Consider the following 22,220-nt stretch of genomic DNA (forward strand, 5'->3'; position numbering starts at 1 on the left):
CAGTAGGAAGGAAGGAGTAAGAAAGAAACGAAAAATAAGACTAATGGGTCTATTATGTAATGTAGTATCTCCTCCCCTGCTCCCACTCCTTGTAGACAGAGAGGCATTTATTGTTTATTCCCAGGCAAAAACAAAAACACTAAAACAAACAAAAATGCACAGAGAAGTCTTCTTTGAATAACAAGAATAAATCTTGGGAAAACTAGAAGTTATTATCCCAGAGCAGTGTGGTTCTCAACTTGAATGCTTTTTGCCTGGTGGAGAAGGCAGGGCAGGGCAGGATTTGCTACTGGCATCTACTGAGTAGAGGCCAGAGATACTGCTAAACATCCTGTAACACCCATGACAGGTCCCAACAACAAAGGATTGTCCAGTGAAAAATATCAGTAGTGCAGAGGTTGAGAAATCCTGCCCCAGACTAATGAACCCCTCTCTTGTTCTAGCATTTGAGAGGAGTCAGCCTAAATATAAATGTATATTTATTGTTCTACGAGTAAAATACTGCCATAATGATGATTGTGGAAGTGACTGATTATTGAATATAAAAACAATTAAGAAATTTCAAATGGAAAATAGAAAACAGACCAACAGTTAGTATAAGAATTAGAGAGCACATGAACAAAATAACTTTAGGGACAAGAATGTATACTTTCTAGGCCAACAACTATTTACAAATAAATTAACAATAATACAAGCAGAATAACAGAGATTGGATTATATCATAATTCTAATCTTTGTGGTTTGGTGTAGTAGTATTCATAACATTAAAAGAATGATTGTGAAAACCTTTAGTTTTTACTTATTTAATTCCATTTAGATCATGAATCTTTTAAGAAAAAAATATCCTACTTGGGAATTAATTATACTAGTAAAGACAAATTAAGGCACAACATTAATTTGGCATTCCAGGATTTTATAAGGAAGAAATGGATAAATAATAAAGAATATAAAGAATTAGGGAAAAAATGAGATTCCACCAAGGTTTTGTTGAGTCACTGAACTCAGTTGAAAACAGGCATCTATTCAGTATTGTAAACATATACAACAGAGACCCCAAGAGCAAGCCAGCACCTAACAGGGTTAAGAAATTATTGTTCTGGTACTACAATTCCCAACTTGGATAATCTGACTACTATTCTTTGAAATTATATAATTTTAATAAACTTTTACATTTTAGATTTATTCTATATCCCAGAACTTCATTCTGTGGTCATGATATTTGATTTTGACACCTCAACCAAATACTATTTTTAAGACTCATCTAGTTATCACTCAGCCAAATGTATATTTGGTGTGTCTCTGGTACAAAAGTACTTATATAAAAAAAATAGCCTGGAAAATAATATGCCATTATGTTATTAATGATCTCTAGATATTTAGATTTTGAGTAAGTTCTAACTCTATCTTTATGGCTTTCTACATTTTCCAAATTTTCTATAATGAGCATGCACTATTTTTAAAATCTAAAAAAGTATCTCTTTTAAAGTTACAGAAATAGGTATCATATCCCTCATTCAAAAAACAATGAAACTGTTACATTTTAAACCTGATTGATTTATCAAATGATCTGAGAAAAGAGGGGCAGAACTGATACTAAAATCCAGGTCTCTCCCAATGTCCAGATCCATAGTTCAACAAAATGTATAAGTTCTTTAAGAATATAATTTTTAAATGCATATAATTAGGCAAAAACATCTCTATCATTTCATGGCATGATTTTTCAAACTTTAAATGACAAGATTAAAATCAATGAAAGTAAACCAAGGTTTATCCTAACAGAAAAATATATGTGTATTAAAAGAAAAATAGAACTTATGAATGAGGTGGACCATGGTAGCCCACTTTCTGAAACTCCCCCAGTACTCCTCCTGAAACCAAACAGACCAACCTGATGACAGAAAGTAAAAACCCACAGACAATACCCGCATCAAATCTAGGTGACAGGAAATCCCCAGGAGCCTTGCAGCATCAGGACTGGCCAGGATCAACAGACAGAATATGGAAACAGTGGAAGTGAAAGGGGACTAACAGGTACTCACCACCCCCCAGCAGCAGACTCTATCCTGAATGGAAGAATTGAGAACAACTGGCTAAAGTGAAAATGTCTTTACAGGCTTGAAATTGGGGCCAAGTGCCAAAAACAGTAAATTCACTAAGAGATCAAACACAATACTGTGACAGTTTAAACCAGATTTGTCCAATAGAAATACAATGTGAAGTATACAGATAACTTTACATCTTCCAGTAGCTACATTTTTTAAAAAGCAGAAGAGAAATTTTAATTATATACTGTTTAACCCAATATATCCAAAATATTATCATTCAACATAAAATCAATATAAAAATTATTAATAACTTACTTTTTTATATTACATCTCTAAATTCCAGTGCATACTTTACACTTATAACATACCTAAATTCAGACTAGCCATATTTCAAGTGCTCCATAAACACAAGTGGCTAGTGGTTACCATATTGGGCAATACAAGCTTAAACCCTTAACTATTTCAGAAATAGGTAGCAAACAATCCTTTCTGCAATGGTAGAGTCTCACCATAAGAATAAGCTGCTTAAATTAGCATCCAAATTGAATAAGACAGGAACACTTAGGATGAGGGAGAGACAACATTTACACAGTAGGGAGAATGGGGCCCAGAGGAAGCAGACCCCAGAAAGTACTGTAACTGCAAAACAAAAATCTGCAAACATAGCGCAGGTCAAGCACAACATGAATGGGGCAGGGAGGCATACTCTTTCTATGGAGATGGGAGCCACAGAATAAACATCTCCTGAACAAAATTCCATTGTACGGCAAGAGCCAAAAATTGGAAACAATCCAAATGACCTTTAACAAAGACTAGATGGATAAATTGTGTTATATTCCTACAATTGAATTCAAAACAGTAATTAAAATCAGCATGACTTAATCTTATAAATATAGTGTTGACCAAAACAACAGATACTCTAAGATGCCGTTTAAATAGTTTTTAAACAGGAAAAATTAGTCTATGATGATAGAGGTCAGATTAGTAGTTGCCTTTGGTGCAAAATGAGAGGCTACTGCTTAGAAAGATTTCCAAGAGGAGAGCTTCACAGATACTGATAATTTTCTATTTCCTGACCTAGGTGGTAGTTGTATAGGTATGTTCACTTTACGATAATTCATTAAGCTATACTCTTATGATCTTCTATATGTATGTATGTGTGTGTGTTTGTATGTTATACTTAATAATTTGTAAGGAAATGAAATTATTAGACAACAGAGGTATATAAAACTAAAGTGAGAGAATTACAGAATAATTATTTTAAAAAGAAAAAGCATTTTAGAAATGAAGACTAAAGTAGAAGGAACACAGATTAGACACTGTCTAATAAATAAAGAGATTAAAAAAATTTGAGAGAAATATAGAATAAAGACAATATGCAAAGGAGATCCAATATGTGTAACTGGGCTTTCTACAAAGAAAACCAAAGTAATGGAGCAGGATGATTATTTAAATTAAGATTTAAGTAAAACTTACTGAAAAAAGAAAATACTGAAATATAGATATTCAAAGGGTGCACAATACTTACTGGGAAATGGTAAACAGTATAAAAGTACTAGACTCTAAAGTTAAGGAGAAATATTCTTTGGACATACCAGAATTATGCCAAGTCATTTATAAGAAAAAATAAGTCTGGCATCAGAATTCTCAACAGCAACATTTTATGTAAGTAACCAATGGAGCAAATTTTATGATACTCAAGAGTTAAGAAAATATGAGTCAAGGATTTTATACCCAGCCAAACTGTCCTTTGAGTCTAAAGGCCACAGATATATAGTAATAAACATGTAAAAGTTCAAGAAATATTGTTTCCATTAGCACTTTCTGAGAAATATAGCAGATATTAAGCTTCTGACACTCAAGAGACTAAAGGAGATACTTCAGTAAAAGACTTACAGGTGAGCACTGATATGCTTAACAGTAGAGCTTGACTAAAAGAAAGGGTAATTAAATAGTATATAAACATTACATTTTCTAATAATGTATAACTAATATAGTTGACACAAAATAAGAGGAAAGAAAGTGAAATGTAAACTAAGTTTGCCAGTTAGCTGGGAGTAAAAGATTACAACTTGCTGCTGACAAATCAAAATCATACAAGCTTATGCTCATGTAAGAGCACAAAGATTAAGAAACTCTGGTAATTAAAATTCCATTGTAGGAGAGAGGGGGAGGAAGAAGTGGTTATAAAATAATTTTAATATTAATTACAGTAAACGAATAGACAATATCTAAATAGAGAGAGAACCAAGATTATTAATATAGAGCAGATCTCAACTTCAGCACTACTGATATTTTGGCTGGATAATTCTTTGTTGTGGGGGAGTTATCCTGTGCATTGGAGGATGCTGAGAAGCAACCCTGGCCCCCACCCATCAGATGCCAGTAGCACCTACGCCAGTGACAGTCAAAAATATTTTCAGTTATTGCCAAATGTTCTGGAGGAGGCAAAATTATCCCCAGTTGAGAACTACTGGTATAAAGGTATCAGCATAAATGTAATCAATAGAATCAAAACTTGTTAAATAACGAAAAAGACACTTCATTTAAAAAGAGCAAAGAAAACAAATCACATAGCAAAAGAATGTGTGTGGGGGTGTATTATATATATATATATATATATATATATATATAAAAATATATATATGGTACAAATCATTAAATGACAAACACAGTAGAAAAGAAAACAAAACCTTCAGCTATGTCAATAAATATAAATGAGTTAAACTCACTAAAATATGAAGACTTTCAGAACAAAATCTAAACCTATGCTATATGCAGCATCACACCTAAAACAAAATTACCTTGAAAGGTAAAGAATAAAAGTATGGGCAAAGATTCTATCAGGCAAATACAAATAAAAAAAAAAAAAGGCAGAGTTCTCTCTTAGTTACATGCAAAGCGAAATTCAACCAAGAAGCATAATATGAGACAAAGAATGACTTTTTCTAATAATAAGTTACAAACCATAATAAAGATAAAACATTACTAATACCTATGTACCAAATAACACAGCAACAACTTTCAAACAGCAGTAATTTCATGAGATTGAAAGGAAAAATAGAAACTCACTAATAAGAGGAAACTAACACTCTTAGTAACCTTGGATAGTTTAAGCGAACAGAATAATTAGAATACAGAATAGCGAAACAATGCAATCAGTAAGGTGGATAATATACACTCAGTTCTCATATCCTGATAGAAAATATACCCTAATATAATAAGATAAAAAGACGACCTTGGGAAATTTTATGAAAAAAATTAAATAATACATTCAGCATTAAATGACCACAATGCAGTAAATTAGAAAATAATGATAAAAAAACAGACTCTATGAGATAGACCTAAAGCAGTGCTCAAAGAAGAATTCATTGCATAAGATACCAACATCAATAAAGATAAAATGAATTAAACATCCAACTTCTTCCTGAAGATACAGTGAAATCCACACTTTCAATTATTTTTTCCTAGCCAAATATATTCAAGATCAACACAAATTTTTCCTTCAAGATTTGAGCTATTTATGCAAGTTTTAACAATAAAGGCAAAAATTACATTCTAATTTCAATGTATAAAATATTAAAATACATTTTACTTTTCTTGCCAAAAAATAAATAAATAAATAAGCCTAAATCTAATCTAATCACGCCTCTATCAATTTCTAACAAGAAACAGCATAGATGAGCATTTTAAACTTAACTACAAAGATGAAATCAGTAAAATCCAGACTGTGAGAAGCTTTACAGGACAAACAATCCAGTTTCTTCAACAAATGAAAGGAAAAAAAAAGAGATGGAGCAAGAACCAAAAAATTAGAAGAGACTTAGATATCAACTAATCATAATGTATGAATCTAAACTGGATCCAGATTCAATCAAATAAAACTATAAAATAACAATAACAGATATTTGATAATATCAAGAAACCATCACATAGTTTCTTGTGATAATGGTATTATTTATGGTGAAATGAAAGAGTTTTTATCTCGAGAGATAAATGGTAAAATTTTTATGGAAGAAATAACATAATGTCTGGGATTTGCTTCAAAATAATGTGAGGAGGAAGAAAAGAGGAATGGATAGGCATGTGAATGGAGAATTGTTCATGGGTTCATAGTTATGGAGGCTGAATGTTGGGAACATGAATATCCACCATATTATTCTGACTACTTTTGTGCACATTGAAAATTCTTCGTTAAAAAAAAAAAGCACACATAGTTCAAGCAGAGCCTTCACACTGAATAAAGAACAAACTCCACATATATATGTATTCTATTTTTCAAATGTTTATATACATTATCATGATAGACAAAATTCAAATACACTTAAAAAAAAATAATACTGCTGGAACCCAGTGAGGTCAAGGCCCCAAAGGCTGAAAGGCAGAACTGGACTAAGGAGCAGGGTCAAAGCCATACTGCTAAGGATATGTGACAAAAGTCACGGTCAGTGATCATATCATACCATTTACCTAAGTGTTCATGAACCCCCAAGCACAGGAAGTCTGAGGGTTAGGAACTAATTTCACAGCACTGCCTTTATAATTTCTAAAATGTAAACACTACTCTGCCCCTTAATCTAAACAAAGTCATGTTTTATTACTCCAAACATTAAAACAATATTTTAAGTTACCAGTACATTATTCCATTGTCATAGAAAGATTCCCAAAGTATACACATTTCAAAGAAAAAAGGAATGAAATATCATTTATACATGCTTTGGTTAAATAAATACAAGAAAGCTACCTTCTGAAAATATAATCAAATGGGGAGAAGGAGGCAAAAACAAAGGCACAGTCAATATCCACAGCAAGCAGTCAGAAACTTAGTTTTCAAAGTAAAACATTCCTTACCCTATGACATCAATCACCCTCAAGAGCTCAGAGTCAAGCAGCATAGAAGCAGAAATGGGCTCCCAGAGATTATCACTCGCTATGATTTTCACTTGCTGGAGACCTTGATAGTTCAGCATTCTTCTTAACACCTTTCAGAGAGAGAAGCAGAACATAGGAAAGGTTAAAAATGAGTTTTCAGCGGCTGAATTACAATGAAGAAAGCTAAAATGTCTTCAAACTCAGCATCCTGGATGATAGTGTCAATATTATTTCTCAATAGAAATGTGCCCCGTGTGGGGGGAAAAAAGCATTATCACTAAGATAATCCACTTCATGGGAACGTAAGGAGAAAAAAAAAAAACGAAGAGGTAAAAATGTTTTAGAGGGATTTTCCCTCTGAATTTAAAATTATGTTTAGCCATAGAAAATTTGGGTGCAAGGGTGGAAATATTTTTTAAAAAATCAGAGCAGTACTACCCACAAAAAAACCACTATTACCCTGGTATGCATTCTTTCATGAATTCTCTTACGCAGACACAATAAATTGGGATCAAATTAAATACACCATTTGGTAAATAAAATGCTTTAACTTAGTTTATTTTGAGTATTTTCCAATGTCTTTAAATATTCTGCCATTACTGAAAAGATTACAGTTCTTAGTATTTTGTACCATACTAGAAGTAGAAATAAGAAATATTCTGCTGTTACCCTCAAGTCTTTAATAGGTATACACAGGACAGGCAATAAAATCTGCCTGTAGGACTATCTACCCACCAGATTAAAAGTAACAAGCTAACTGTAACAGGAAATAAATGAACAAAGCACAGAGTGCCTACTCTGGTATTTAGTTCTGTATCTGGGCCCCATGAGGACTCTAAAAAAAGCACAAGATGGGGTCGTCACCATTAGGTGGCAAACACACTCACCAGGACACTAAAACTAACAGAATGTCCTAGAAAATCAGAGAGTAGTGTATACTGAAATGTATAGATTGCCAAAATATAAAACAAGACAAGAGAAAAGACATTATTTCACCTAGGAGAAGGAGGTTCAGATTTCAAAACAGAACTAGTTTTGTTTTGTTTTTAAATAGATCTTTATTGGAGTATAATTGCTTCACAATACCATGTTAGTTTCAAAACAGAAGTAGTTCTTGATGAATGGGTATGCATAAACCCACTGCTATACCCCCAAGCACTCTGAACTGTCAGGTTCATAGTAGCAGGTGCTCAATAAACATTGGTTGAATTAATTAAGATAAGAAAGAACAAAGATTTTCACAAGCTCTCTTTTCACTTTCTAACTTTTCTGAACTAAAGAAATTTCCAATTAATGTGCTCTTTTAGGAGGCAAATAATGAATCAATTCCACTCTGGAAGAAATCTGAACAGATCCTTAATAGTAAATAAAGACCAACTCTCAAGATTCAGTAGGATTGAGACTCCCAAGCTCTCTATTAGGAGACCAATCTTGAGTTTCATCACCCTGAAATTCTTTCTTATTCTTACAGAGAGGAAGGAGAACAACTTAGTCACATTTGCATTTATCGCAATATTATATCTAGTTTTTCTAGTGCTATTCCTAGACCATCACCTCTAAGATTGCTTACTTTTAAGTAAGTATATATTCAAATAATACTCCAAAATATACAAGCCTATAAGCTATGTTTTATAATAGATTGCCAAAATCAGTATGAATAGCAGCATTCTTTGAGCAAAGTTTTATCTAATGTATTCCAAATGTTTTTGCTGTGGAACCCATCCCTTTCTGCCCCCTAAAAAGCCTAGATAGAAACCCTACCTATAAGAGAAATGAAAAGGAAGCTGTTCTGATTGGACTGAATGAGAGTTCAGAGACTCACACATCCATTTCCGTCCACCACCCTCAGATCCTAGATGGGATTTTCAGACACAATTTTAAAACATCACTGAAAACCAGAGTAAACCATAAATACAATGTAAATAGCAAAAATAAAAGAAATAATAGCCTTGCCACCTTTACATACATTGCTTGTTTGTACTGTATTTAGTTCTACTCTTAAAAACAAATCCTCATTATTTCCAGGGGCCATCTTATTATACTATACGGAATATATATTCATTAAGCTTATTGAACCTGAACACCTACATTCATCTGCCATTATTGAACCCTTTCAATAGGCATTTTAACAAACAGGACGCAGATTCCAATAAAATCTTGCTACAAAAATGGCAAATGCAAACTAAAAGTTATTTCCTGAGACATGTTACTGCAGGTAAACTAAAGTTTCAGTGAAAAGGAAATGAAGTCTGAACTGTTTGAAACACTGATGATGAGTCTTAGAACAAGAATTACAGTCTTTCAAATCAGGTAAGCTGAATTAGAATGCAATGGAATCAGCAACAGACTCTTAATAGTAAAAAAATAAATAAATAAAATAACCACCTTAGTTGCAGACCATTAGTTTAAAAGAAAAAGGAAACTAAATTCTAATTCTTCCATCAAATGAAATGAACACAATTAAAAAGACATGTATAATCCCAAGGAGAAAAAAAAAAACTATGAAATGTCAAATTTGGGAAGATGAAAGTCCATGACTGCAGCAACATGGTCCACCTGACTATAGGGTTACACAGGACACAGCCACTAACTTGGCTTCTGCTCTGTCCCCCTGCTGCTCTCATCAGACCTACCTGCACTCACAGCAGTCATAACTTTCCATGAACAACTCTTGTGCTTCAATCTTACACTAGTTCCACTGTCCCACCTCCACACCACCACACTCTCACCACTTCACTGGTAATGCCTACAGCATGGAGTTAACTTTGAGTTACCTGGCTCTGGCTTCATTCAGTCCTCTAAATCTATACCTTCTCCTCCCCACAACTAGTGATTAAATTGTGCTGTTACTGCAGTGAACATAATGGCCTACTGATGGCTCAGTGCCCCCACTTGTCTAATCCATCTTTCTCCACTTGCTCTTCCCCCAAATCCCTTTACCTTCCAGTCTTCACTTCTCAAAGGCATGGCCCTGCCTTAGCAACTTGGGGAGTTCCTATCCATCCCACCTTGAAGATTCCAACTAGTCTTCCAACAGACTTCCCAAATCCACTCATGCAGAGGTGTCACCTCCTCTCTGTACCTTCTGACAACCCTGTGCATTATTGTGCCAAAGAAATTATAGCTGATATCTTAGTTGTTCATATGGGACTCTACAGTCCCCAGATGTTAACTCTTTTGGGGCAGAAACAGTACTTTTTATCCTTGTATTCCAAGCATGTACACAATGCCTGACAAACTAGGTGTTGAGTAAATGCTTCCTGGCAGACTGAATGAATAAATAAATGAAAGAAATTTAGTGGATATTACCTGCTTAAAAACATGAGACACTCAATTTAAAGAAAAAAAATTTTAAAACTGAAAGAAAATATAACCACAAAATTATATTTCTTGGAGAAAAGACACATAAAACAAGACAAATATAACCATAAAGTAAACTAAAGAATATCTCCACCTGAAAAGTTAAACTGCCATTTGTTTTCCAATGACAGAAGGGGTTATTATTCTCAGATTTTCCTTTTCTGAAAAATAGAAATAATAGGAGTTACCTCATAAAGGAGGTAGTAAGAATTAAATAGAGATAAATATTTAGGAAAAGTGGCTCAAAAAGTAACACACTTTGCAAATGTTAGTTGCTACCTATTTGCTAATCACAAATAGAAACATGTAACACACTCCAATATAATAGGCATTCCAAAGAAAACAAGAATGAGATTATATACTATAAATTTTGATATATGACGGTGAAAGAAAAATCTACATTTCTTGAAGTCCTAAAAATCTAAAATGATACAATTGTTTTTATAGCGATTATCATAATTCCACAAATAATGAATATTTAAGTAGGAAAACTCAACACAACTCTACAGACAAAGGCAATTTGGGGCATAGAGGGAATTACATATGCCTTAATCAGGAATATAAATATTATTAACATTTTGCTTGAATTTTATGTTATAACTAGCAAAATAAATAACTGTGCTATAAAAAAATATGGTGTTCCTACTACTAATTTCCATGGAACCATAAAGGAATTTTTCACTAATAACTTAAAAATAAAAAGACTTTAAAGTTGTACAGACCTTGATATAATTGATGTCAAATGCCCTCTCATTCCAAATCTGCAAAACAGAAAGTCAAAATGTCAGAATTGAAAGTTTTTGTGTCAGAAAGCAAATATTATCATTAATATTAACCTTTCTCCATTAATATTATCTCTCATCATCTTTCTTATCATCTGAAAATCCATTTTTCTTACTTAAGGGAATGTCCTGTTATTAAATTTATAGATATTTATAAGACAACATAATTTTTAATTAAAATATTATTTTTAAAAACCTTAAAATATTTGGTGGGTATTTTTCAGAAAGTCACCTAATTCCAGAGATTTCTAAAAATGGAATATCCATTCAATCATTCAACAAAGATTGACAAGGCAATGTATGCCGAGGACTATAGCAGGCACTGGAGACCTAACAGACACAGGATTGTTGTAATAATTCTTATAAGATCCCTACATACAAAGCCAAGTATTTATAAGGAATATGTAAGGAGTAATTTTTTTAGTGCACACAGAGAATCACAACGATGTGCTACATAACAAAAGCAAACTCTTAATGAAGACAGATAAATGGAACATGCACAAATCTCTCAGGCTTAGAATCATGTAGCAGGAGGTTTTAGAGTTAAAAGAGAACTTCCACGACTTTCAGTTTGTAGCTGAGAGATGGGCCTAGCCTCCAGGTACTCTTTTCAGCCTCCAGTGATACTGGAAAGTGTTCTTATCAAAGAAGCTTCCTCACCATAGCTTGTGATTATCAAGAGTCTAAAAGAGATGTGAATAACCCATTATTTACCAGAAACATTTTCTAAGTGTGACTTTACCATAAGAGAATGCTGTTTGACCCAAACCTACATTTAGTTTCACTATGGGTTAAACATACCCTGACATTTAAGAAAGTTCTCAAACAATTTTGTTGTAATCTTGGGAAGGATAACAAAAACAAGCATATTCTTGATTCTGGCTTCCTAGAGCCCTTGGCTCATCCTCATGTCCTATATCATGTCCTGTGATACTGTAGTTTATCAGTTCCAGTGTCTGCCTCTCTCACTGAACTCCTCAAGAGCTTATTAATCTTGGTATCCCTAAAACATAATAGTCACAATGCCTCAACACAGTAGAAGCTCAATAACTGCTTGCTAATTGCATGAAAACTTTTAAAATCAGTTTTGACAGACAGCATATTAACAAGCAAAAGTGTATAGAGACCCACTATGAGTGTGTGTGAGGCTCTATGGGGTACAGTGCAGGGTGACGTATCCCTCCAGCCTGCCAACAGACCAGCTAGAAACACAAGATATCATGTTTTACATTTTTAAATCATTAAAAGGTGTTAAATAACGGTTTGGGAAAAGGGTAGGCAGATTTCTGCCAGCTTGCCAAATCTGGCCCACCATTTGTACTTTTTACAGCCTGAAAGCTAAAAATGGATTTTAACAGTTTTAAGTGGTTACATTTTAAATGATTATATAATTACCTACATAATATCCTTAATATTGCCTTTTGATCCACAAAGCCTAAAATATTTACTCTCTGGCCCTTTAAGAAGAAGTCGGTCGCCCTCTGGTTTAGGACCACGGAAGACTCATGGAGCAAAATGAGATTAATCATTCATTAAACTATATAGTAAACACAATATTGTTGTAAGAACTAGAGAAACCAGGGAAAACTTGGAAGCAGGAGAATTTGACCTGGGGTAGTACCAAAAACAAAAACAAAGAAATAGTTCCGGGAGGCATATACTAAGTACAGTTTTCTAAAGTGGGAAGAATTTGGATGGGCAGAGAGAAAGAATAAATGGTGACATGTAGTTAATTTGTTAATAGACACCAATAGAACAAATTAGTCTCATGACACAAAGTAGTCAACAAAGTGCCACAAATTACTTTAAAAATTATAAATAAATGTCCAAAGGTTAATCATGTTCTAAAAAATATATTACATACTCCGATATAATCAATGTCCAGATCATGATAATGCTTGGCGCCCACAATCCAACTCACGACATAGTAGGCAGTCAGCTGAAGATTTACATAAGGCCAGTTGAAACCTTTCCCCAGCCATCCAGGGAACGACCATGGCAGCCCTGCAGAGAGGAAGAGGCAAAGTTGGAATAGGTATAAGAGTGCTGGCACTATTAAAAACAAAGCAAAATAAATAAAAAAGAACAAACACAGGCTAAGCAAAGAGCCAATAAAGATCTGACTAAAGGAAAGATTACACATCATGCACAAATTCTCAAAATCCCTTCCAGTTTATGAACACAGTAATTCCTTATTGACCCCGAGAGTCAGGTTCCATAATTCCAAATGCTCTTTCAAGAAAAATAAACAAAAACAAACACCTCTCTCAATGATACTTACCAATATAAAGAAAGGTAACCTACAATTTAATTTAACTTCCACACCTCCTGCTAAAAAGATATACAATGTTCAATTTTTGTTCTCTAAGGTCAAATCAAAGAGTTTTGAAAGGCTTATGCTTAACTATTTCTGTGAGGTAAGTACAATACAAATTCCTTATTCACTAGTACATCTTCTTACAACCTGGAGCTATTTAAAGACTAATTAGTCAGGTAATCAAATTTAACAAAACTAGTTTGTCCTATGTCAATACAAATGCCATTGACTCAATAGGGAAATATACCTTCGTTACACGATATAGAACAAATAATCCACATTCTTCCAATACCCCAGTTATTATTAATCAAAAAAAAAATGAGAAGAGTGGAGAAGCACTAATTAAGATTCTAAATCCTAATTCTCTTACTAATATATTAATATTAAAATAAGGTCAACATTAAGTTCCTTAACTGTTAATATATATTACCAATCTAGTTCACCACTGAAAAAAATTAAAATCAAAGTGACAAAATGCTTATTTTTCTAAACTCTAGAAGAATGCCTAAGTGTATCCAAATAATAAATGTGACATTAAAATAATGGAATGTTTTAAAACAATGAAATGCCAAATACATTCTGAAGGCCCACCATGTGAAGTCTTTGTTAGGACATGGTTCAGCATGCCAGATTTTCTGCATTTAAATTAGAACTGACCTTGAAAACAGCACAATGGGCAAGTATGTGCTGAAGTCAATGATGCTTTTTACTGCTCAAAACATTTCTGGAATCTCTTACAAAAGTCCATTTAGAAAGAACACACTGACCTCCTCATTTTTTTTTAACTTAGAAAAACTTAGGCTTGTCCTTTAATTGGATGGTTGAAAATGATTTTTAAAATAACTTGAAATTAAGTCCTATAAAATGGATCTCAACTCATGTAATTTAGCCTGAATGTATAAGCCTGTTTAAAAAAATCAAATTCATTTCAAATGATAAAAGTATGTCACCACTGTGTATGTTTGAAATCTTTTATAGGTCTGTGCACTGCTACAGGAGAACAGTGCGAGGAGTACAGTCCCATTTAAGAAGCCATCCTGCCGCTAGAATCTAAGCTCCACGAGGACAGGAATTGGGGGCTGGATTGTTCTAGGCATCCCCAGTGCCTAGAACAGTGACCACCACATCCTCGAGGTTCAAAACAAACACACATAAAAACCAAAAAAAACTTTTGTATGTACCTCATCTAGAAATGGGGTCTACTACTGCATGTAGCACACAATTTTTGCAAATAGTTGGGATATACTGCTGCATACAGTATACAATTTTATAAATAGTATTGCCCTTTTACAAATTTTGATGAGAAATTTTGTTGAGGAAATTAGTATAGCACCACAAAAAAAAGAAAAAAACAAAAAATCGAAAACAACAGAATAAGGTTCTAAACCTGATTTTGACATTTACTACTTTTCTGACCTTAAGTCAGTGGTATAAGCTCTCTAAGCCTCCACTGCTTCTGTAAAATGAGAAGAGTAGTGTCTTACTCCAGAGGTATGATAAATATCAGACACAATATATATGAGCAAAGAAGGAATCATGCCTGGCACATGCTTTGCTGCTGGTAGCATACTGGTAGTATTAACAACATTATTAATACTACAGTATTAATAGATACTCCACACACATGATTCAGAATTTAAAAATTAAAGGAAAACAGACTACAAAAGTACATCAAACTTCACTTCTTACCCATGAGTGTGATCTTAGGGTTCCGCTTCTTAGCCTCCTTCATTAACCACCACTCATATCCTCGGAAATAATTCTCATCTAACGCATAGTGCATGTGGGAGGGCTCGGTGCCATCTGCATGGGAGAGAGCAAAACAGAAAGGAAACTATCTGTTAATGGCGCTTTGTAGGCTACTCTCCCCTACACACATACACACATTTCAGAGAAGTAGTATTCCAGATCCAATCCTGACGTAGGGCACATAAGAATAATCTTATATAACTTAAGAATGGATGATCAAAGCATATTATTTCATTTTTTCATTACCATAAGCAACATAAAGGTCTTAAATTATAAAACCACAACTTTCTATTGTAAGCAGTGTTAAGAAAAGTGTTATCAACTCATATAATTGAAAATTCCTAGGACTATATTCTGCTGGGATTTGGTTTCTCTGGGGTTTTCAAATCCCTATGTCCACCTTTAAGTTCAGATCACCTCAGCTTCCAGCTTCTCAATCCTAGATGTGAATCCTGGGCTCCAAAGCCCCAATTTCCATACCCCAGGCCTTGAGCCTGTAACATGCCTTGTTAAATCAAGACAACAGAATTTTGAGAAAAAAGGAACGAGTACACTTTCCCACTGTAAGAAAATTCTATACTAACCTCCACAGGGTGTCAAGGTAGGTAAGTGACATCAGTCCTCACGTGTTACCACATTTCACAAACATCTGCCCTTGTTAAGAAAGGCCTCAGAAGGAGAGGGCCCCTAGCCCTTTTCTTCTTAAAGGTGAACATCAGAATTCACAAGAACTACCTGCTTCTGTATCTCTACCTCTAATTTAGCTTCAGCAAATGAAGGTGGCCAGTCATTATCACTTCTGCAAAATAGGGTTTGACAATAAAACGCATGTCTTTTATAATAGGTTGGGGATAGTTTTGTTACGGGATTTTCTTTTGTTTTTCATTTGCATTGTTTCTTTCAGCATGAATTAAATACCAATTCCACTACACAGATATATCTATTTAACAAAAGCCACTTCCAAGTCACTAACAGGTACATGGGTATATAGACAATACTCTAAGGTTCACTATAATGGAATCTAACTGATAAAAAATAAGTTATGTACGATCATTGAGAGAATTTTCTTCTTCCTGAAAACCAGAGACCTATAAATTTTTTAATTGACTACATGTACTACACAAAGCCAAAATTATGCCAATGAAGATTGAAAATTTAGTGGTTGAAAATGATTTTATTTTTAAAAGACAAAAAAGCTATATCTCTGAAATATCTCTGAAATTACTTATATTTTTGCCACATATTTTATTTAAAGCTAATAACATCTTACATATTTTATACATTAAAATCTTTCCTTTTTTAACTTCTCAGTAAAATTCCAAACTCTCCCTATGCTCTGTCTAGTAAATATTAGTTTATAAAAAACTGTGGATTTGTTTACTGCTTAGTACTTCAACTAAATAAGCAATCTAAAGTCCACAAGCTGCTTTGTATGGAAAAGATGCATATTTTGATATAATATTTTAAAAATAATTAGAATGAAGAAGGAACAATAAAGAACAATCTAAGCAGTAATCAACATCAAGAATGTTGGCATTCTTTATATTCTGAAACCACAGTCCATAAGTTTAAGTATAGGTTTAAATATTGGGGGAAAACGATGCCATTCCACAAATACTCCTACCTGTTGTCTGCCCATCACCACCTATTTCAACTTTTAGAATATGCAAAGAGGCACCGAAGTTCGGCTGGGGAAAGAAGTAACAATATTAACACTGTGATTCATTGTATGAAGGACAAAACACTTTAAGACAATTACTAATCACTGCCTTTGGTTTTGCAGATGAGAAAACCAAAGCAAAACTTCAAATAAACAGCAACTTATTCCAAAAGTAATTTGCCTAGTTTTTTAAAAACTAGAATGGTGAAGGTACTAAAGACTATTAGTGAAATTCACCACAGTTTCTAAGATATCACAGAAAGCATTAAATAATTATTTTTTCATTACCTTAAAGAGATAATCCAGTATTTGAGAACGATAGGGCTCTGGGTAATTTACTAGAAGTCGGGAGGTTGCCTAAAAAATAAAAAGTTTTCAAAAGTATGAATAAAACAAATCCAATAATGAACACCTTTTCAGAGTGCTTATGCATGCCATCTAGCATGCCCGTATTTAGCCAGCTCTTGGGCAGTGTTGAGCTGTGGAAAGTCGTTTCCCAGGTTATCTGTTTGCCTGTCTTGGTTTTGCCCATCATTGGGCAAATACAGCTGTTGTCTGTCCCATAGCTAAAACATAGGTTCCAAGCAACAACCAGGTTTCTCTTCTACTGAGATGAGGGTTGGCTGGGAGGTAAGCTTGCTAAGTCTATTGATGAATCTCATTATTACAAATTTATCTTGAGGACCTTGACTCACAGAGTGGTTTTTAGAAGAAATGAAACAGTTTCTCTGTCTTAAGGCTGTTTGTCAACTACAACATCTGGGGGCCAGAATGGGAAAGATGAATCTCAGGTAAGTTTTCCCCTCAACGTCTTGCAAGAAAATATTACAAGCAGCACTGCTTAAAGGAACCTCCACTCTCCTCATTCTTATTAGAGATTTATAGGTGCTACCTCTTGCTATTAAGAATGACCACACAGTGATTCCCCAGGCCAGGCTGTACTAAGGAAACCTCACACAAGGAAACCTCACACAAGACTTTCCATCAGAATAGAAAGAGAGAGGGGGAAGATGCAGGAAATAACACTTGATCATACCTAAACCATGGCTGATGACTGCTTGAACCAAGAAATCACAAAATCAATAACCCACCAAGTATGTATACTTTGGGGGGCAACAGTAGCAAGGCGAATAAAGAGATAGGTTTTAACATGAAACAACCAACACCTTGCCAGGTGTATGCCAAGGGCAAGACTTGACTTCCATGGGGCTTGATGTTCTATTTTACTCTCATATATGCTACCACTGGTGTCTCAGCCCCTGCCACTGACACACAGGCCCATGGAGCTACTCTCTAGCCACTTCAAGCTCAACACATCCCCAACCAAACATAGCACTTTTTCCTAAATCTGTTTCCTTCTCATGTATTTGCTATCTTAGTAAAGAATAACACCTGTCTGAGCCATAAATTTAGGGTCACCCTTTTATCAAACTTTCCATCTATCTTCAGTCACCAAGACCTCCTTAATATCTCTCAAATCCATCCCCTCATCTTCAACCCCACTACCTTCCTAGGCTCTCCTCAATTATTAGAACAGCCTAAATGGTTTCAGGGTCTCCCATCTGCCTCCCCATATTTTATCCTCCATACTACTTGTCAGATTAATCTTCCCAAAACAAAACAAAACAAAAACCTAACCATGAAACTACTCTGTTTAAACATGCCAAGACTTCCCTCCCCCAAGAGCTTTCAGGATAAAGTTCAGATTGTTCAGTTTTATACCCAAATCCCTTAATTATTTGGATTCTAACTCTGACACTTTACCCCTTATCACTCTCACACCATCTATCTAGGTCTAACAAACTAATTTTTCTCTTTCTTCTGTCTGGAATGCATTCTACACCCTCATTTGGCCAAATCCAATTCATCCTTCAGCTTTCAGGTCAAACTCCACCTCTTCAAGGAAGAATACCTTCTGCTCCTCCCCATAAGTTTGACGTAAGTCAGGGGTCCCCAACTCCCAGGCCACAGACCGGTACAGTCGGTGGCCTATTAGGAACGGGGCCGCACGGCAGGAGGTGAGTGGAGGGCAAGCGAGTGAAGCTTCATCTATATTTACAGCCGCTCCCCATCGCTCTCATTACTGCCTGAGCTCCACCTCCTGTCAGCATTATGGTGAGTTGTATAATCATTTCATTATATATTACAATGTAATAATAATAGAAATAAAATGCACAATAAATGTAACGCGCTTGAATCATCCCGAAACCATCCCCCCTCCCCCGGTCCATGGGAAAATTGTCTTCCACGAAACCGGTCCCTGGTGCCAAAAGGGTCGGGGACCACTGACGCAGATTGGACTGTGGACTCCCTCGGCACAAAGTCCACATGGCTACCATAACTCTTCTATCCCTGCACCCTCATCACTGCTTTACTTTTCTGTTTCACCTCTAAGTTCCTTGAGGACAAGGACTGTGTCTTATTCAAGTTCATATCCCCATTTATTCTATTATTCAATAACCATTTATTTAATATCTTTTATGTTATCATTTGTTGCACTGCACAGGCAACATAATATAGGCTTTGCGTCCATGAAGGTGGTATCCTGATTACATCATTTACAAGCAATGTGACCAAGGGCAATTTATCATAAAGTGGGTTATCTTATTCATTCAGCTGTCCTAAGACTAAAATAAAGTATATGTAAAGGACTTAGCACAGTAGCTGGCACATAGTAAGCTCTCAAGAATTGACAGGCACTGTATACACAAATTGTTTTTAAAAATAGAGTCACTTTCTCAAAGAGCTTACAGACTAGCAGAGGCTCAAATATTAAAGTGAAGGAATGCTGTATATGCACACTAACCTATCCTTGACCCAAGGTACACAAAGCTGCCTGCTCTGCATTATGCTAACGATATACATTGTTGTTAGAACAGTGTGTTTCACTGTTTGGGGGTTATTTTTCTCTCTGTGCTCTTCTATCGCTAACACAGAAAGTGCCAACTCTGAGTAACCACACCACATCATTACTCTATTGCAAGCCTACAGTCACACCGAATGCAAAAGCATTAGTCAATGGCAATAGTCAGGAGCAGTACAGCCAAACGTTGAAACGTACCATGAAGCAATAACAAATTACCAAATTACTAATCACGCTCCCTGAATAAGGCCTGGAGCTCTTTACAAGCAGCCCAGGAAGCCTTAGCACAGTAGCTGGAACATAGTAAGCTCTCAACAAATGGCAGGCATTGTATACCCAAACTGGAACATGTTTTTCATTTAAAATCCTTGGAATAACTTCCTCCCCACTAATCTATGAAACAGAATGATATTAACCAAAATAGTCGTGTGACAGATGCCATCCTGTGCTTTGACATCTATCCTCTCAATGTTCCTACCAGGTAGGTATCACTGTGTCCCCAGAGAAAAACCTGAGATACAGGTTAAGTTAAATAACCTGCCCAAGGCTGTACAGTGAGTGGCAGGGCCCAGAACAGATCCCTAGCAATCTGCTCTTCAGTCCATGTACACCATACTGCCTTCCCTATCAAATATGAAGATTCCTAACACTTATTGCCACAAACTGTGCTAGGTACCAGGGACTTCAGAAAGAAGTTTAAAGTGGTGTACAAATATAGTCTTGCAACCATTTTCATCCAATCGTATTTACCGAACTTCTAAGATGTGTGATGCATTACACATAAGGACACTATTAGAATAGATAACAGTCTCCTATTCTGAGTTACGAAACAATTCTTCTCGTTTTAATAATTTTAAACTGAGTTAATAAACATAAAATAACAAAACATTTCCATTTTCAGCAAGTTAAACAATGGATTTAATATCAAAGTAAAGATATTAGGACATTATGAGTCCTCATTTTAAGAAATACTGGCTATTCCAGGTTTAAACCACAAAAATAGAAAGGAGAATGGTAGTAGTAAAGAATAAATACATTAGCCCATTAGTCTACTGTTTACCTTGAAATATGCATCAGCACCTATGAGTGAGGTTGCAACATTAGAAAATAAAAATGTAAAAATCAGCTGGGTTAGGGAAAAGATTTTTTTTTCCCACAGTAGAAGGTCAGACCTGTGATCAGACTACAGACCAAGTTATCCACTGGCTTTTCCTTCGTGTAATGCAAATGCAAAACTTAATCTCTGATCACCAAGGCATCCACTTTTCAAAAATAATTATGTTTTCTGGTACGTCTACTTAAAAATAGTCACCCAAATCTCGTCGGTAACTTGAAACCTTAGAGTTTTGCTAAGTTAAATGATGGAAATTAATTAAATATGTAGATAATTTCCGAATAATATAAAATGCTAAAACATTAATTACTGAACATAGGTTTACCTACTTTTGGTTTCTTATCACAGAGAAACAAAAGATATTTAGATCTGTTAGAAAACATGTCTTGTGCTACAATGAAAAACTGTACCAAAAAAGAAGCATATGCTTCTAGAAATTATAAAATATATTCATAAATTTGCCAACCTACAGAATACTGGTATAACAGTTCACAATTGTTTACTTCCTAGTTTTCACTAGAAATTAAAGTTTATAAGAGTCAAGCATTCTAACTAATATATGTAATTAAAATACTGGAAATAATAAGGGAAACAATTCTATCAAGGAAAGTAGGATGTATTTTGGCTAAGAAAAGGTATGAGGTAGGGAGATGTATTTTTGTTAGGGAAATGAAAGTAATTTTGTCCTAAAGTAGACAAAATGAATGGATATAGAAGCTGGGGAAAGAGAGAGAGAGAAGAAGAGAGGGAATTTTACCTGTGTAGTCAAGCTAGCTAAAAATGAGATAAATTTATTATAAGGATTTTTTTAAATAAACTTTAATAGTGTACTTATGTAAAACTAAAACTTAATTATCTTTCATCTGCTAAGAAGACAAATTTTTATTAGACTATTGGTCTGCTCTTGATAAGCCTGTGAAAGGTTTTTCTTTACCTTTTAAGTAATCTGCCTAGGAAATAAAGATTCTGTGTTTTATCAAAATAATATTCTATGCTTCACATTATCTTTACTGAATCTTTAATTACTTAAAAAAAATGTGAGTCTTCTCTATTAAAAGAGCTAAGGTTGTGTGTTTGGGGCGGGGGGGGGGTTAAATTGGGATTAAAATAAGTAACTTTATGTATTTGCCTGTGAAGTTCTTGTCATTTTGGTTAAATGGATAACTAAGTATTATTTCACAGTGACCAACAATCCTATTTAATCAAGTGTTTTAACAGCTTTTGATATTTTGACAAACTTCCCAAAATCAAATTCTAAATGAAGTCTTTTTGACCTCAAAATAACTTTGAGATTTTCCAGATGGGCCCTGGAACATCTCAAAAGATGTGGTCTTTCTCCGTATAAAAAGACAGACATTAAACTAATTAGGCTTATTTGGTATGTTAAATTGCATGGGAAGCACTGTCAAAGACATAATGCTAAACCTTCTTTGGGTTATATTTGTATTGATATATGTT

At 34.6% G+C, this 22,220-nt stretch overlaps 1 protein-coding gene across 6 annotated transcripts in view; it reads right to left on the reverse strand.

Annotated features, from left to right (window-relative positions):
• Positions 1-22,220, reverse strand: part of GALC (galactosylceramidase) — a 61,625-nt gene that overhangs the window by 27,011 nt on the left and 12,394 nt on the right. For 4 of the 6 annotated variants that reach the window (XR_003435598.1, XM_027120234.1, XM_027120236.1 and 1 more), the window contains exons 2-7: positions 17,074-17,142; positions 16,750-16,813; positions 15,066-15,179; positions 12,924-13,063; positions 11,000-11,038; positions 6,897-7,027 (exon numbers count right to left, since the gene is read on the reverse strand). Coding sequence is in view for 5 of the 6 variants with exons in the window: in XM_027120234.1 (XP_026976035.1) it covers positions 6,897-7,027; positions 11,000-11,038; positions 12,924-13,063; positions 15,066-15,179; positions 16,750-16,813; positions 17,074-17,142 (557 nt within the window). In the remaining variant the exon portion in view is untranslated. The remainder of the gene's footprint in view (positions 1-6,896; positions 7,028-10,999; positions 11,039-12,923; positions 13,064-15,065; positions 15,180-16,749; positions 16,814-17,073; positions 17,143-22,220) is intronic. The other 2 variants (XM_027120235.1, XM_027120238.1) reach the window with 2 other exon arrangements.

This window comes from Aethalodelphis obliquidens, unplaced genomic scaffold (assembly GCF_003676395.1).
Source record: "Aethalodelphis obliquidens isolate GAN/ISIS:26980383/991018 unplaced genomic scaffold, ASM367639v1 scaffold21, whole genome shotgun sequence".
In the NCBI taxonomy this organism is placed as follows: Eukaryota; Metazoa; Chordata; class Mammalia; order Artiodactyla; family Delphinidae; genus Aethalodelphis; species Aethalodelphis obliquidens.